General features: G+C 34.2%; 1 protein-coding gene and 1 long non-coding RNA gene across 3 annotated transcripts in view; one reads left to right on the plus strand and one right to left on the minus strand.

Moving 5' to 3' along the window:
- The first annotated feature begins 477 nt into the window (after positions 1 to 477).
- On the plus strand, positions 478 to 9,782 carry LOC147076090 (uncharacterized). Of its 2 annotated transcripts, XR_015069542.1 has the most exons (4): positions 481 to 885; positions 4,414 to 4,536; positions 7,281 to 8,531; positions 9,439 to 9,782. It is a non-coding gene; the product is annotated as an uncharacterized LOC147076090 (long non-coding RNA). The 2 variants fall into 2 exon arrangements; XR_015069541.1 differs by having other exon boundaries at positions 478 to 885; positions 7,281 to 9,782.
- Positions 9,783 to 9,792: 10 nt separating this feature from the next.
- Positions 9,793 to 17,826, minus strand: part of LOC147076091 (uncharacterized) — a 30,753-nt gene continuing 22,719 nt past the window's right edge. The window contains exon 4 of the mRNA XM_085941202.1: positions 9,793 to 9,850. Coding sequence (XP_085797328.1) covers positions 9,793 to 9,850 — 58 coding nt within the window. The remainder of the gene's footprint in view (positions 9,851 to 17,826) is intronic.

Genomic DNA, 17,826 nt, shown 5'->3' on the forward strand with positions numbered 1-17,826 from the left:
TTTCAATTGGCCACTGTCATCGAGACGTTTGTAGTTGTTTATCCAACTTTTAAATTAATTCTCGCCTATACCCTATTGACCATGTAGGCATCTTCCAGAAATTATTGAATATTTCCTGTCTCTCTTTTTGAGAAAGCATCTTTCAAACCGTCGTGCAAGACCATAATGCATAGCATATAACATAGAAACAAACTATGTGTAGCCAAACTGTAAAAAAACATTACACTCTCGATATCAAAATACCATCTATATGTTACTATAATATACACATAGTTGTTTTTGTGAACCGTGGTTTTTGAACCTTACACATAGCTGTTTTTTATTTTTTGAAATAACTTCGGAGCGAGTTTACCCAACACATAGATCATTTTACTGGCCTATAGAGAAAAAAATAAGGAATGACTTGGTATTTAAAAGTCATTTTTGATAAAAGTGACACATAGATGGTTTTGCTAAAACGGTGACGATATTTACAATAATATAACATTGATAATAATATGTCTGCGACTGACTATGTCTAACGGTTTACAAGTATTTTATAATCTATAAGATTAATTAAATTATATTGCACACACTAGTGTCAAATAGATCCATCGCTTGAATATTAATTTCGCCATGTTGCCTAGTGTATTCAGATTGACAAGCTAGATCTATTGTCTATTGTACAGATTCTATTCTAGTGTCAAACTAACAAGCTCGACGCCTTTTGACACATTTTTGTTTTGAAGACTTAACATGGATGTAAAACGCGAACCAGACGATTTCGAAGCTGATGCTGAAGAGCAGCCATGGTTTGATGTGCCATTAATGCATTCAGACGGCCCAGATCCCAATATGACGTTTATAAAGCAAGAGAAAGCTGACGATGCCGGCTACGATATTGAGGTTAGTTTTTCAAAACTTATTTTCGTTTGTTTTTTGCCAATTTAACCAAATATACTCGAATAGTCTTCGATTGTGTTAAAAAACTACGACTGTATGATTAATTGGCAATTGAAACAAATCATGATATTTAATTATTTGGCTTTTTTGATTCTTGTTGGTTTACAGGAAGCCAACGGCAAACAGATATTGAAAATAGCCGATATATGTAGGTACCTACTGCATTATTTACGACTGTGTTTAGGAAAAAGGGCGTAACCCTCGATTTTTCGAAAAGTGCTTTTATTAAATATCAACAATGTATACAACTAAATACACGTTCTGTAAAAAGGAAGTAAGCCGCAAATGCCGATTTATTATCTTATTTCAGGTTTTCATTGAGCTTTAATTAAGTTGTAATTTAAGGAAAAAAGCATTTTTTTGTATTAATTAATAGTAGATCGAAAAGATATTACACCAAATCATCAATCATCATGCACCCAATGTGTGTGCCTATTTTTTTTATTAACATTAAACCAAAATCATTCATAAAACGTTTTTTGCTTCCTGTAAAATTTGTTCTGTGTGGCTTACGCCCTTTTTCCTAAACACTGTCAATTTGTTTGATTATGTTAGGTTAAGTTTTCATTCTTGAATTATTCATGAATTTAGTCAAAATTGGCTATGAAAATTAATGCGGCTCCCATCCTGGCTTCCTGTAAACTAACTTGTACGGATTTTTTAAAAATCAGAAATCAAAAATGCTAGCTTTCCTACTTCTCTCTTATAGGTACATTTTATTTACGACCATCAATCATTAGACTGTCTCTGATACAAACAAAACAATTTGTTGTGGAGAGTGTGTGTAAAGTAATATGTGTTAAGTTTGAAACGATGTCAAAGTGTCAAAGCGCCTGTACACATGCATGGAATTACTGTCGGCAATTGTGGTTATTTTAAACTGCCATGACAATAACTGTTTACTCGTAAAAGTGCTGACTGTCTCTCCAATCTCATTTTTCAAGAGTAAGCGAGACGCGATGTTGTCATTTTATACTACTATCTGACAGGTCGTATTGAAAATCGGAGCTCAAAATGAGTAGTTCGTTTTTTTTCGAAAATAATCTTACATGCGCGCAATAAATCATCACAATTTGAAATCTTCCAATCTTGTTTGATTTATGCACGCAATCTTGCCAACTGCAGGATAATACATATTTCCCCATACATTTTCTTACTGTGCACAGTACACCCATGGACGTGTAAACGGGGTATCACTTTAAATGGTTTTTATCACAAGGTAACCTAACGCAAGGCCCTCACAAGAGAGGGGGGGCTGACATGGTTCTAGCCTGGGGGCCTGGGCTCAACAGGGCCCCGGCGTGGCGAGTCGACCAGATAAGTGAAATAAACACACATCACAAATCTTCTCTAATAGTAAAAAAATCGCCTGCGGCGCTATTTTCCTTCGGTAATGTTATTACTTATTTAAAATTATGTGATTGTACGATACAATTTTAAATTATGTATCGATTCTCGTCAATCACGTCATCAACTCCATAATTCAAATGGATGTAATAAAAAACAGTAAATATATACATTCATTTTATCGCGTATACAATTTTGATAACGCTACTGTAAAGCGTCACACTGCCTTTATCCTTAGCGATAGGTAAGGGGGCCCGCCAAAGATCGTAGACTGGTAGCCCGCTTCAGGATGTGGGAGCTATGACCTAACCCCTTTCCTTGCCGGTAAGCTTTTATTCGAGTCATGTGACGACGTTTCATTTCAAGGACGATGAACTGACACATTATAATTAGCCTTTAACAGTAAAATACAACATCTTCAAAAATAAACATAAAATAATAATGACGTTGGCAACAAACTATTTCATTTTATTATTCATCAAATAATTCACGAGATTTAAGAATGTTACATTCCTTAATTGAACATACATAGTTTGAAAACTTCTGAGAAATGATAATATATAACCACCAGTTGCGCTTTTTTATAGTGGACTGTACTAATTGATTTTGTGGCGGATGTGGATGCGGGGGAGTAGGGGTTATGTTAGGATGCCAGGCACCAACCTTATTGCTGTTCAGGTGTCTGGCTGAAGCTGGTCCCTGGTGCATGTCATCACATCCTAGTAGGCACTCGAACGGTTCATTTGGGATTATATGGTAAATGAGGAGACACCCTGTGCCGGTAACACGGCTTAACGGGTGGTTTGATTTACATACTGAGTTTGCACGGAGACTCGAATAGAATTATGGTTTCCACGACGGTTACACTGTACGCGTTCGTTGTCTGCACTTAACTTTTTGAGTTAATCTGTATGTGCTTTGAATTACTCGTCATCGATGGTCAGGTAGTCAAAATTATCACTTGGTCGACGCTCACACTATATCAAGCTGACCCTGCCATGGTCCACGAATAACTTCTGAATTAGTCTGTATGTGCTTTATACATTACTTGCGACGGTCTAGCTGTGATAAGCCTCGAACGCGCCCGCTGTCTTCAAGTAACTTGAGTATCTGAATTTTATACAATCACTGTCGACTGATGACATGTATCTGAGTTGTGCCTGGACTTGTGACAATAACTGAAAATTTGAGGTATTAGGAAATATAGGGATGAAAGCAACCATAATTGGCACAATCAATTACTTTGAACAAAAAAATACGACACCCAGCAGGTTCGAACGTGCACCCCCCGGGATTCGCGTCCGTGTAGTTTTTTCCACTAAGATATGCGTCATAATCATCATCAGAGGCGCGACAACCTGGTCTAGGTCTTGGCCTCCTCCAACAGCTCCTTCCACCTGTTCCTATCCAGTGTGGCCGCTTTCCAATTTGGTACACCTAGAACACGGCAGTCATTGGCAGCTCTATCCAACCAGCGAATCTTTGCCCTGCCTCTTCTTCTACGACCATTGGACTGCCGGACATCACTCTCTTTGCCGGTTCATTGTCATTCATACGGTTCACATGACCTAGCCATCGCAGTCTTCCAATCTTAATTGATTCAACTGCGCTGCAATCAATGACGTCATTATTTATGGACAACGCACTCAATACAGTAGCTAGCAAGTAAATTCGGCGATATCGACAATCGCACATGTATAGGTAGACGTCACGCAATTTCCAATAAGCGATATCACGCATCGGGAATTTATAGCAATATCACCTTAATTGTAATGGCGTTAGAACAGTGTTTCTAGTGTCAATGTCCATTCGGCAGACTCGACAAAATGCATCGGGAATTTATAGCAATATCACCTTTATTGTAATGGCGTTAGAACAGATTATGCCATTCGGCAGACCCAACAAAAAGTGAGTGTCATTTTTTTGTCAAGATGTTTCGTCTATATTAATGTCATTGGGTGCAATCTTCATATAGCCCGTGGAGCTCAGTATTATATCTTCTCCTCCAATTGGTGCCGTCCCTGATTGGTCCATATATACGGCGGAGAATATCACTTAGATATACGACGTGTCATAATTTATGTCAAATCATATATATTCAATAAAATAATGTCCTTTTTTCAGGCCCCCGAGATAAACCTTGCCAATATAAAAACCGAGATTAATTCTCCACGAGATGATTTCAATGATGAATTTATGGAAGACACACAGCCTGGATGCTCATATGAATACACGCGTGGAAATCAGGTACATACTTACGCTACAGTAATTACTATGGATAGTGTTGATTGTACACATTGTAATTGATTTGATACAATAGGTTCGTATCATTGAACCTGAATTGAACGAATCAAATGGCACCGTTGGATTTGTTTGATTTGGAACCGATTAGGCGGCCATAGACGGACAGTTCTCGTAAGAGGTTGAACATGCCAGTTAATACGTAATGGCGGCCATACAGTTATCTTTGGTAGATAATCTGCTGCGCCCATAGACGGACACTTTTCGACCTGTCAGATGTGTGCCATTTTCAATCTGCCAGCGACCCCCCACTCCCGTGTTTTTGTAAAACTGTTGGAATTTCAACTCACCGAAAGTTTTCGGGTGACGTTAGCTAGCCATGTCGTAAAGTAGGAGTAGCTGGCGCGATTTGGCGGCAAATTTTGACAGTTCTGTCATACTTCTAAGTTCGTTCGATAAGAAGTATATTATTTTTGTTGCGTATTAGTTCTTTTGCTACTCAAATATAATTACGAATATTGTGAAGTGTCAACCAGGTACCGCAAACAATATTTTCCACTACTTAAATACAAAAATATGTCTAGGTATCATGGAAACAGACGCACGTCTGTTGACAGTTTGACAGATTTAAATGGGGTAGTTAAACTGATCTGTGGTGTGTCCACTAACGTACAGTTATTGAACAGTTATTGTCTGTGCCATGTCCAAACTGCTACGAAAACTGTCCGTCAATGGCCGCCTTTTTGCAGAATGTCCACGGAAACGCTTTTCTGACGACTAATTGTATTGCCAGTACTTAAAATAATTTCATAACATATTTGTCTCTAAAACAGAAACACATTTCTTGAAACGTCAACTTGTTATGAAATTCTAACCTCCAATTGTGGTCTACAATAATACAAATTTAACAAACTGTCGTATTCATTCATTTTAAATGTACAAAATTTAAAGAATGCTTCATGAATAGGTAGCCATTTAGTTCATTTGTAAGATTTATAGATAAAACAAAAGTTTTAAAAAAATACTTTTGACTACCTAAAGCTTTTCATAATTGACCACTTGTTTGATTGTTTTCATGTCGACAGTATAAAACATCCGTAGATAGCTTAGAACCTCCGTTACAAAATATTAATAAAATGAAAATAAATTCTTGGTCTGACATAATAATTATAGTAATGATATTAAATCGAACTCTTTGCATAGAAAATATGGCTGGATTTTGGGATAATAAGACCAAAAGCGGCTTCTTGTTCGCGTATGGTTATTTATGAATAATAGGTATTGATTATTGATCTATAATATACATAATAAATCAAGTAAAGTCCTATGGTGTAAATGTCCAACATATTAATATGAACATCTCACGATATATCAACACTTTGACAGATTGCCATTAGTCTATGGATCGTCCGAATCGGTTTGACGTTTCATGTCAAACCATTTCTGATGGTCCGAGAACGGTTTGATTTTCAATGATACACTGAACCAAACGTTAAATCTCAAACCATTTCCGGTCTACTGTCTACTCATACAATTTGTACGTATATTGTCTACGGTTTAGTTTGATTTGTTTGATTCAGGTTGAAAGATACGACCCTATGTGTCCTATGACGCATGTAAACATGATTTTAATATAAATTTGACCTATCGAAAACAGTGGTATTGAATCATTTAGAACAATAGATTTATGAAAAGGTCTGAATCTTATTGATTTATGATGCAATTTCATTTGACTATTGACACTATTTTTTTTAAATAAATGATTTTAATGAACGTTTTAAATAATTGTATGGTTATTAAAATATCATGTTGTGTAGTGCTTATTTTTTATTTTGGACTTCGTTTATTTTACAACGTTTTTATTAGGTCGTATTCTTATTTGTCCGGTGGTTGTTTGTCCGGTACAAATCTTGCAATCGATTTTAACTAACTTTCCGAGTAGCTAGACATTTGAAACTTTTAGAATACCTATATCAGAACACGATGCCAATGCATTTTTTAATACTTTTAGCCATCTTTAAGTAGAATTGAATTCATTTTCAGGTAATTCTTTTTGTATGTAAGTTATTTCGGAAGAAATCCGTAATCCAATCCACTATTATTGGTTGCTAGGGTCCTAACTACTAAATTATTAATAAATACGTGCATTACTATGGACATCAAAATGAGTGTCAAAATGATATTTCAGTATTATTTCTATCAAATATAATTTTTTTGATCGTTTAATGTAGTCAAGTCAAGTTTATATGATTCAACAGAAAATTTTAAAAACGTTGTATATAAAAAGTTCTTTTTAACTTGTAAGTATTTCTGTTTAGGAGCAGTCAAATGAAGTTTTAGCATTTTATTACACACTCAATAAGAAATAGTTATTCTTCAATTGTTTCAAACAGTATCCCAGATGGTTGTGATGAAATTATCCAAAGACGGCTTTTCTATCACACATTCAATTCTTCTTTTTATTATTAATTCACCCTGTCACGACCCAGTGTTGGGGCGTAGGGCAAGCACAAATTCGCGCTACTTCCATCCATCCATTGCCAACTGCCGCGCCTCCCGCCATGCCAGGCCTGCAGCGCGTAGATCGCTTTTGTAGCACCACTTCGATACTTCAATTCTCAAAGCTAAAAAGCCGATAGCTTTGAAGCTTTGTAAGATGCCATGTCTCACAGCTATACAGGATTACAGATAGTACGCACGTGTTAAACAAACTACATCAATTCAATTATCCAAATTATGTATTATTTTAGAGTACTGGGATGAGCACTGTCATGGCGAATGTCGCAAGTTTCGTGTCGGAGAGGACGATGTCGCAAGCACAAGCACTTGGTGATGATCTTCAGATCGAGGAAGAAAACATTAAAAAAGAAGTCGAAGAATATTATCATATACAAACAAATATAGACGCCAGCCAATCGAACTCCACAAATCCTGGATTGTCAAAGACTGTAAGAATGTTACAGAAAACACCAATTGAAAATGAGAATTTTGTGTGCAGTATTTGTTCTGATGTGTTTGCATCTTCAGACTTATTAAACATACATAAATCGTGGCATAATAAATCATTGGCGAAAACAAAACAATCAAGTGTACAGCCATTATATAAATGCGAAGAATGCAATTACTCATCCATACAGTATGGTAAGTTAAAATCCCACAAAATGACACATACAGGTGAAAAACCATTTAAATGTGACCAATGTAATTTTTCTAGTGCACGATCTGATAATTTGAGATCGCATAAAATGATTCATTCCGGTGAAAAGTCTTTCAAGTGTGACCAATGCAGTTTTAAGTGTATACAGTCTAAAGGACTAAAATTACACAAAATGACTCATTTAAGTGAAAAGCCACTTAAATGTGAAGAATGCGATTATTCTTGTATAACTCCCGGTCACATGAGATTACACAAAATGATCCATTCTGGTGAAAAACCTTTTCAATGTGATGAATGTAATTACTCTTGTACACAATCATGCAAGATGAAAAGACATAAGATGACGCATTCAAGTGAAAAGCCACTTAAATGTAGCGATTGTAATTTTTCTTGTATAACTTCTGATCACATGAAATTTCACAAAATGACCCATTCTGGTGAAAAGCCTTTTAAATGTAATGAGTGTAAATACTCGTGTACACAGTCTAGTAAAATGAAAAGACATAAAATGATTCATACAGGTGAAAAACCTTTTAAATGTAATGACTGTAGTTTTACTTGTATTGAATTAAGTAGTTTGAAGAGGCACCAAATTAATCATTCCGGTGAAAAGTCCTTTAAATGTGATGTGTGTGATTACTCATGTGCACGATCGGATAATATAAAAAAACACAAAATTACTCACACTGGTGAAAAGCCAATTGAATGTGATGAATGTAATTACTCGTGTTTGCAATCAAGGGACCTACTAAAACACAAAATGAATCATAGCGAAAAAAAAAATATTTAAGTGTGTTATCTGAAATTTTCTTCAATTTCAATTTCAATTTATTTTTAACATATTGTGGACATTACAAATTATAAGTATAAGACGTTCACAACATGACATATAGAAACAAAGAAGTATACTTAAAACAGTAAGTGTTACATAAAAAAAGAGATACATAGTATGTTATTAAACAGTAGAAATATGTACATACAAAAATATTAATTAGATAGGTACAAAGAAGTACATCGGATGATTAAAGCAGACCCTATTTTAAGAATTTATAAAACAACGTCCACCTATACTCATTCTCACGTAGGTGGAATATATCAACACTCGAAGCAATTTCGTTGAACATAGTTATCGCCCTCCCAATTGGCATTACCAGTGGCAGGTTGGTTGTGCACCTTGGGAGAATAAACAACTGATGTTCTCTATTTCTAATATAATTATCAGGGACACAGGTGAACACTGCCCAGAATGGCAGAGTTCTATGTTTATTTGAAATCACACAAAAAATCACATAAGTTGGCGTACATCATTGCGTACTCTAGTATAAAGCCGATACATTCACAACGTCTGGTTCTACGTTTTCCGCCCCTACCGTTGTTGTCTATAGATGACCTGTCATTGTTATATAGAGTGCTCATACTGACGCGTCTGTCTTGTTCACACATGAAGTGATTTGATTTGGATAGATGCACCTGCAATAATGTAATGCATAGATCAATGTTACATTTTTTTTGGAAATCGATATTACCACCGGTTTTTGTGTGATCGACTACTCTACTCTAACTTTGACAGCTGATGAATAACAGGAATGTATCGTACATATGTATAAATAACACTAATAGTTAAGCTATTTGTTTTGAGAATTTTTTATAATTCGTTTTGAAACGAGAAAGGGTGAATCAATGTGTCAAGTGAAAAGTAGACCACTCATTGTTTGTGCAAAAATATATGCTCAGGCTATATTAATCTAAAGATGGCGCTGCATACATACAAAACTATTTATTCACAATGAAAATATGTTGTTTTAAATCTGTCTAATCCAATTGCTCATGTAGTTATTTTAAGTTTCAATTTATTTTTTAACATATTGTGGACATTAAAAATTATAAGTTTAAGACGTTCACAACATGAAACATTATTATAAAGAAAAGAAGTAATAAAAACGAAAAAATATAAAAAGAGATTATAATATAAACATACAAAAGCAGTGAAAATACAATTATACATATATTTATGTAGAAGTACACCAAGTTTGCTAAGGAAACCCTCTTTTAAGAATTTGTAAAATAACGTCCATCTAAACTCACATTCACGCAAGTGGAATATATCAACATCCGAAGAATTTTGGTTGAACACAGTTATCGCCCTCGCAATTGCCTTTATCGGTGGCATGTTGGTACTACACCTTGGGAGAATTAACAACTGATGTTCTCTATTCAGAGACATAAGATATCAGACTGCTCTCATTTCGTCTCTGTTCTGGCATAACACACTAACTGGAGAATGCTAGTTTTGAGTAATTTGAATTTGTTAAAATGTTTGAAATGGTCTATCATGTGAGTTTATTAAGTAATCGTAAAAAATATGACTTTAAAATAAAGACTGTTTATTTATTAAGAAGGTTTCCAGACGGTAAAGTTTGAAATAAGGAACATTTTGGTACGAGAATTTTTTCGAATTACTATTTTCTGCCAGAACAGTGACGATTTGATGACAGCCTAAATTCAACATGTTTTACTACATTTACACGGTATGACATACCTACTTAGGTCAGTGTTTATTTATTACCCGTGTTTATTATAATCATCGCTGTAGGTTAACGATAATGTATTCTAGTTTAAGTAGTTTATCTGCACACTTATCTGAAATGAGAACTCCTATTAATCCTAATGAGTCATTGCGATGCGCTGTATTTTGCCACGTTTTTCTTAGCTCGTATTATTGTTTGTCCGGTGGTTGTTTATCCAGTACAAATCTTGCAATCAATTTTTAACTAACTTTCCGACTAGCTAGACATTTGAAACTTTTAGAATATACCAAAACACGATGCCAATGCATTCTTTTGATACTTTTAGCCATCTTTAAACATAATTGAATTCATTTTCAGTTAATTCTGTTTTGTAAGGAAAGTTATTTAAGAAAAATCCGTAAAAAGTTTTAAAGACTATTATTGGTTGCTAAGGGGGGTGGCCCAAGCAACTAAATTAATAATATATTTTATCCGACCATGTCCGATCCTGATAGGATCATATGGGCCTCCACAGAGCGGAGGTTTGTATTGACAGATTTTGTTTTGTACGAGAAATGGATGTCAGCCACTTGCTCAACCTATTAGGTCCATACCCTGACACACACAAATTAAAAAAACAATATGTGTACTTGCCAGACCCAGGATTCGAACCTGGGACCCACGGCTTTATAGTCCAACGCTTACGCCGCGCGGCCACCGTGGGCGTTGCCTATATATACGTGCGTTAATATGGAAATCAGAATGAAATGTCAAAATGACATTTCAGTATTCTATATTTGTTCGTTTGTTTTTTATTTACTTCATATCATGTACAATTTTGAGCATATTGAGCATAATAATTCAACAGAAAATTGAAAAACGTTGTATATAAAAATTTCTTTTTATCTTGTAATTATTTAAAATTATTTTAAAAGAAAAACGATAAATATTTTTTGAACAAGGTGTGTAGGGGAAGGGAGGGAGACTTGATCCCCGTTTTATATTTGTTGTTATAACTTTTCTCCTACTGTGATTGTAGTAATTCTTTATAACCTATTAGTTGCAAAATTTATCTAGGTATACGTTGATAATTCACAAAATGTGGATAACTGATTCAAAAAAAATATATTTAACCAATTGTCAGGTAAGGGAAAAGTGATCAAGTCTCCCCCAATGAGGGTGACTTGATCACTACATATGGGAGACTTGATTAGGGGGGATCCCACATATGTATTATAGTCATAATCATAAATAATACGTCTAGTTATTAAAAGAAAATATTTTATTGACCTTAAACTCTACATAATAATTTATGCTTTTAATAATTAAATCAAGGCACATCATTCAACACTAAAATTGTGAAGAGACTTGCGGAAAAATGAATTCGCTTGCTCATAGACTTAAAAATTGGTTTAAGTAGATTCTTTGCAATCTGATATCTCGCTACATCACCTATTTCTTCGACTGTAGGCCATTTAAATGTCTTGTGGTCACGTTTCCTGGCAAATTTCACTTGAAATCTGTTTGCTGTTTGTTGCTGAATCTGCCCAACGTAACGAACGGTGTAGCATCTTTTTGTGTGAAATAAAGTTGACAATTAATTATCCTATCATCTGCCGTAAGCTCAAAGTCATCATCGCCGTCTGATTCGCACTCTGTTAAAAAATCAGCTTCGAGGACTCGTCACTTAGATAGTAAAGAGAATCAGGCGATGGAGGAACGGGAACATCATCTTCCGCTGAACTCGAAGAATTTTGAATTTGTTTCAAATTTTTGTTAGTTTTTAAACTTATTTTTGCTTTTCTGATTTCCATTCTATTTTCTTTGTCCCCTTTATGTTCTCTGGCCATATATTCTGCCTAAATAGCCTATAGAAACGAACTATGGGAGATGTGATCCCTAGGGATCTAGTGTCCCATAGTAAACGTGATCAAGTGTCCCCAATACCAGTAAAATCAAAATTATTTATTTAAAACGGTAACTACAAACGAAATTAAAACAACTACTAACAGTAAATAAATCTTGAATATATATATATAGACTGAATAAATACAGCAATCACTCACCATTATGTAAAAAGCAGATATTGAAGTCTAAAGATTTAGAAAAATCTTGTCTAAATTGTCAAAAAGAGTTCAGTCAGACGTGTTCTTTACTCCATTGATTTAGACAGCTCTGAATATACTCTGACGTCTATGGTATATGGCCGGCAGCCAGTGTTACCAATATTGAAAGATTTTTTTTACACATTAACGAGTTCTTGGTGGGTGAACAAGTCTCCCAGGGGATCATGTCTCCCTCCCTTCCCCTACTGGTACGATACTTAGGTATATAACGTAAACATATAAATAAAATTAATAAATAATCGTGTGGTTACTGTCACAAGTTGCAAAGTCTCGAATTCGTGTTATGATGTACCTAGTAATTTCAATTTGAAAGTTTGACATGTTCTCTAGAATCAGGCTTAATGCTAATATTTATTTGTGCTTTTTTTGTATGTTCTATGTATAGGATGACTTGATTTTATTTTCTAACATACATAATATTTATATAATATAGACATAATTCGTTGTTAACTTTAAATACGTCTTAAATTATCGACTTACCAGCGTTTAGTAGGTAGCAACTAGGGATTCCAATCCCGGGATCCTGAGCTATTTTCGATACCAATGAATCCCGGGGTTGATAAACATAATCCAAAAACTTTTGGATTGATTTTTTTATCAATTTTTATGGAAAATAAAATAAAAACAAAAATATAACAGAAAAAATACTTTAGAAATAAACTGAGTTTAAATGAAGTTTGATTTGTACCCATGTGTAATTTCTTTTATTTTGTTAACTATCAACTCATGGTGGAACTGCATTGTGTTGTTGTTTTAATTTAATAAAACATTTTTTTGTAGTACTTATTCCACTTTTAACCAATAGATTAGGACCGGTTTCGTCCGCCACAGAGGAATATTTTCAACTGAATCAAATTTTTCAGTTGAAAATGTCCCTCTGTGGCGGACGAAACCGGTCCTAATCTATTTATTAAAAGTGGAATAAGTACTACAAAAAAATATTAAAACAACAAACCCATGTGTAAGTTGCCGATTCATTTTATATTTTCACATAAATTAATAAAAATCAGAAAGATAGGAAAAAAATAATGCTTCGCACTATATTAACAAAGTAGTTCCACCATAATCTCATACGTTTTACGGCAGTTTCATATTTGGCTGACTAATTAGATTTATGAAGCGGAACGGCCATAAGTACACCTGATTTACTTTACTATTTTAAATCTCGCTAACTCATTCTTTTAGTCTTTACTATCAGAAACAGCAATCTCATATTAAATTCACATTATTATTTATATTACAATATTATTTACTACATTAAACTTATGCATTCCCAAGATTGAACGTATACAATATTAACAATGAATGTCTTAAATAATATAAATTATACTAGATTTATTTTTGATCGATTTTATCAATGTTATTCGTAAATATAACAATTTTATATTAACAATGAAAAAAATGCCAATCCCGGGACCAGTCCCGGGATCCCGAGATTATCAAATTGTGATCACAAAATCCCGGGATCAGAATTTTTGGCTCGGGATTGGATTCCCTAGTAGCAACAATGCGAGATATTATATTCTTGGAGATAATAGATGGTTATTAGAATTAAAATAGTTTTATAATCACATAACTACCTAATATTTGATTTATAAAAGCCTCAAGGAAAGATAATATCAATTTTAATGAAATATTTTTCCTACCAAAAATAAATATTTATACCAATAATAGAAACTCAGGGAAATTAATTTAGGTTAATATTAATGTCAGTTTTTATCTTTTAAAAATAACGAAATTACGTTTATGTTAATTTTATTACCTATTAATAGTGTCATGTACCTAAAGGTGGGAAAACTGGTCGATTTTGAAGACTAAGTATACTTACTACAAGTATAAAAAAACACTTAGTAGATATCGAAACTTGTTCCAAAATACTTACTAGTATTTGAAATATCGGCTTCAATAGAATCGCTAAAAATACACTGAACTCAGCTTTTCGAAAATGTCCCATTTATTATAAATTTTTAAACACATTTTAAATTTATGAGTTGTTTTTACGTTAGGTTATAATATTCTTTCATGAAATGAATAAACAATGATTTATTTTTTATTTAAAATTTTTGAGCGGTCATAACAAGCCTGTGGCGTCACCTCACCACATTCCCTCGGGAATGTGCTGCTACACAAAATTTATGACCTATTGTTCATACATAAGATTATGTCATTCACTTGCATAGACTTATAAATTAAATTATACTTTTATTCAAGTGCTTTCTTGCTAGCGCGCATTTAATGTCAATAGTATTGAAAGTCTACAAACTAGAGAGCGACTCGCGATGATATCATCGCATGCGTTCGAACAAGTTTTTTGGAACAAGTTTATTAAGCCACACGTGCTGAGTATGGGTAGTTTCATCCGAGACTTGAGTACACAAACTGGTGACAGTATTTCCAACTCAGGTCTAGTGTCATGGGTGTTTTTCTCACACTTTTGTAATATTATTTCTGTAAATAAAATCATGTCTACTATTATTTGTTTTTTATTTAATAAAACTGTTCCCACTTTTTTTACTCCGAATGACTAGCGCAAAACAGTATACAATAATAATTGTCAAAAATGTTCGGTGATTACCCATTAAATGCCGGAGATATTTGTATGGCGGTACCCAGCAGGCCGCGTAAAACTTTATGCCATGGAACAGACATTTACACCGTCACAGATAAATACAAAATGTCGGCCATGACAGTTTAATGTGGCACCCTTATTGGCTGGAATGGACGTTGTTATTTTAGAAAATAACACGTATTTGGAGAATGTAAATTTTGAAAATAAATCATGTTTTCACATTCGTTTTAAACAGGAGTTTGTGAGTTTAGAATAATACGTTATACTTTTAATGGACGGTGTGAATATAAAGAACATTTCTGGATTCATAACTCATTTTTGGTAGGTATAATGTGGAGTTTGTAAGTTATGAAACCAGAGACCTCAATATTATATTTTTTGGAAATATATTAAAAGTATAATATCATAAAGACATGATTATAAGAGATGGAAGTGCATGAACATTATAATAAATTATTTTTAAGTGCTGGTATGAAAAGGGTATCGTACAGCGTGTATACACGCTCATTTTATATGGCCGGCATAGTATTTACAGAATTGTACTTTTGGCATACATCCGATTAATATAATAAAAAACTGTTCGTAAGTTGTAAATAGGTATCAATTTTTTTCCCCGAATATTGAACATGTTCTGATACAATTTTATTGTTCATGTATTTTTGTTTTTTGACGAAGATAGGAAATACTATTTGAATTAGGTACATAAAAATGTATATTGTACCTACATTAACTTCAACAAAGGGATTGTCAATTATCACACTCCCCGCCCTAGCATGGTTTCCAGAGTTTCGTGACTCGTCACCATATTACTAGAAACAAGTCGATGATGTTTTTCGGCTCAGCTGTTTCTTAACGTGTTTGTCAATAAACAAAATTGTGCAAACGGCGTGAGCCCGGGAGATGCAGGTTCAATTCCCTGCCGGGGTGGTTTACTTTTTTCAAAAAAAGATTTTTTCTATTGGTTATAATATATTTTCTCAGAAAGTGTTTTTCAAGATTATGTATGTTCTATAATCCTATATGTTTATAGAAATTGTTGTGATACATCAATATATTAAACTATAATGAATTAAAATAAATAAAGATGATAACCTTTAAATAACCAAGAAGCTTTTATTGTGTTGACTGTCAATTATTTTTTCATTGCAGAAATGCATTGTATTATGTAAGTACCTTTTTATATTTATTTAATAATTTCCCAGCAGTACAGCCGTGGATATGCTCGGCCGCCTTCCATGAAGCTATAAACATGTCTGAAAGAAGTGATTTTAAGTGCTCACTCCGTCCCGAAACTGAGCCGCACGGGACTGATGCTACAACCATACACCGTAGTGCTTAAAGGAGAAAGTTAGGAAGGAAAAAAAAAGTATTAGGTACCTATTGATATATATTTTTAATAAAACGCATTTTTTTATATTAAGTATTTATTCCAGTTTTAATAAATACATCTGGACCGGCTTCGCCCGCCAACATTTTCAAGAATCTTTATATTATATTGTAATACTTAGGTACTTGTCTTTCAACTGACCATTTGAAAAAAGCATACAACACAAGAATCCACATAGGTAGGTAGCTTAATGTCATAACCGGGATTCTGTGACAAGCTCGAGATGGAATGCTTAAAATCCGGAGTAAACAAAAAAAAAAGAAAGATATTCGATAGGTATGGTAGTTTATGGTTTTAGTTTTTCCAGTTAGTTATGAAGTCCAGATATGTAACACAGTTTGAAATACCTACCAGTTATAAAACTCTTTTCAAGTTATCATTAATTATTCAGATCACAAATTACACATAAGTGTTCACAATCATAGTGAACCAAGTCCATGGCCCCCACAAAGGGGGGGCTGACAGGGCTCTAGCTTAAGGGCCCGGGCTCAGGAGAGTCCCGGCGTGGTGGGTCAACCAGATAAGTGAGATAAACACATCATAAATTCCGAGTCTGAAACCCGAATGAATCTTCGAGGGGCTGGGTCGCGTCCGAAAATCAAAGTAGGTAATAATACAACAAATAATTCACAATTCTATCACTGAAAAATGACAGCCTTCACACCCTCTGGAGGCCAATCCCCGAATGAAGCACTGCAAAACACGTCACCGAACCACTTCAACTGAAGCACGTACAGTTTTTAGTTTTACATGAGATATTGTATACAGAGCTTCGAATGAAATGGATACACGGTACATAAGTGCGAGTGAGAAAGCATTCAGCATGCTTATACTTCATGTCCATGTGTTAGAGTAAGATAGAAAGTAAACATGTCATGACGGAACTCTTGTCAATTTTATGGAAATTAAATAACATTTTTATCCATTTTGGTAATGACTTTATATTTAATCAGTACTTACCTTTAACGTTGCATTATTAAACCATTCATTGTTGAAGTACGTAGCCAATTAATCTTTAAACAAGCTAGTTACGTCTCCAATATAACAATGTTTCAACACGGAATTTCCGTTGTATTTTGCAAACAAACATGTGTATTTCTGTATTACAAAATCACAATAAATAAATTTAAATGAGAATTTAAACACAAAATAATACTTTCAGCGGTAATAGTTACGTAGAAGATAAAAAAAAGGATTTACAGCCTCTTTAATACAACGTACGAATTTCTGACGTTTAATAATATGTCAAACGGAGAGTTGCTAGCGCCTCTACCGCCAAAGCATGTATACCTACTTAAATTGCATACTGCAGTCGACACTACCGGTTGACTTTTAATATACTTCGTTGAAGTAGGCTTGCGCTTCCGTTGCGCAACCGCTCATAGTGCTTCATTCGGGGATTGGTATCCTGGCATATTTACCTGGTATGTAGGTACCTTGGGTCTCATATTTCTGAGTATTTCTGCTCACAGAAACAGACAACCAGACCTTTTCTAGGTACATGCTTTGAAAGGGGCTGTGTATTTCTTGGCACTATTATTACTGGGCTG

The sequence above is a fragment of the Rhyacophila brunnea genome, unplaced genomic scaffold, assembly GCF_057557595.1.
Source record: "Rhyacophila brunnea isolate RB1 unplaced genomic scaffold, BYU_Rbru_1.0 scaffold_13, whole genome shotgun sequence".
Classification (NCBI taxonomy): Eukaryota; Metazoa; Arthropoda; class Insecta; order Trichoptera; family Rhyacophilidae; genus Rhyacophila; species Rhyacophila brunnea.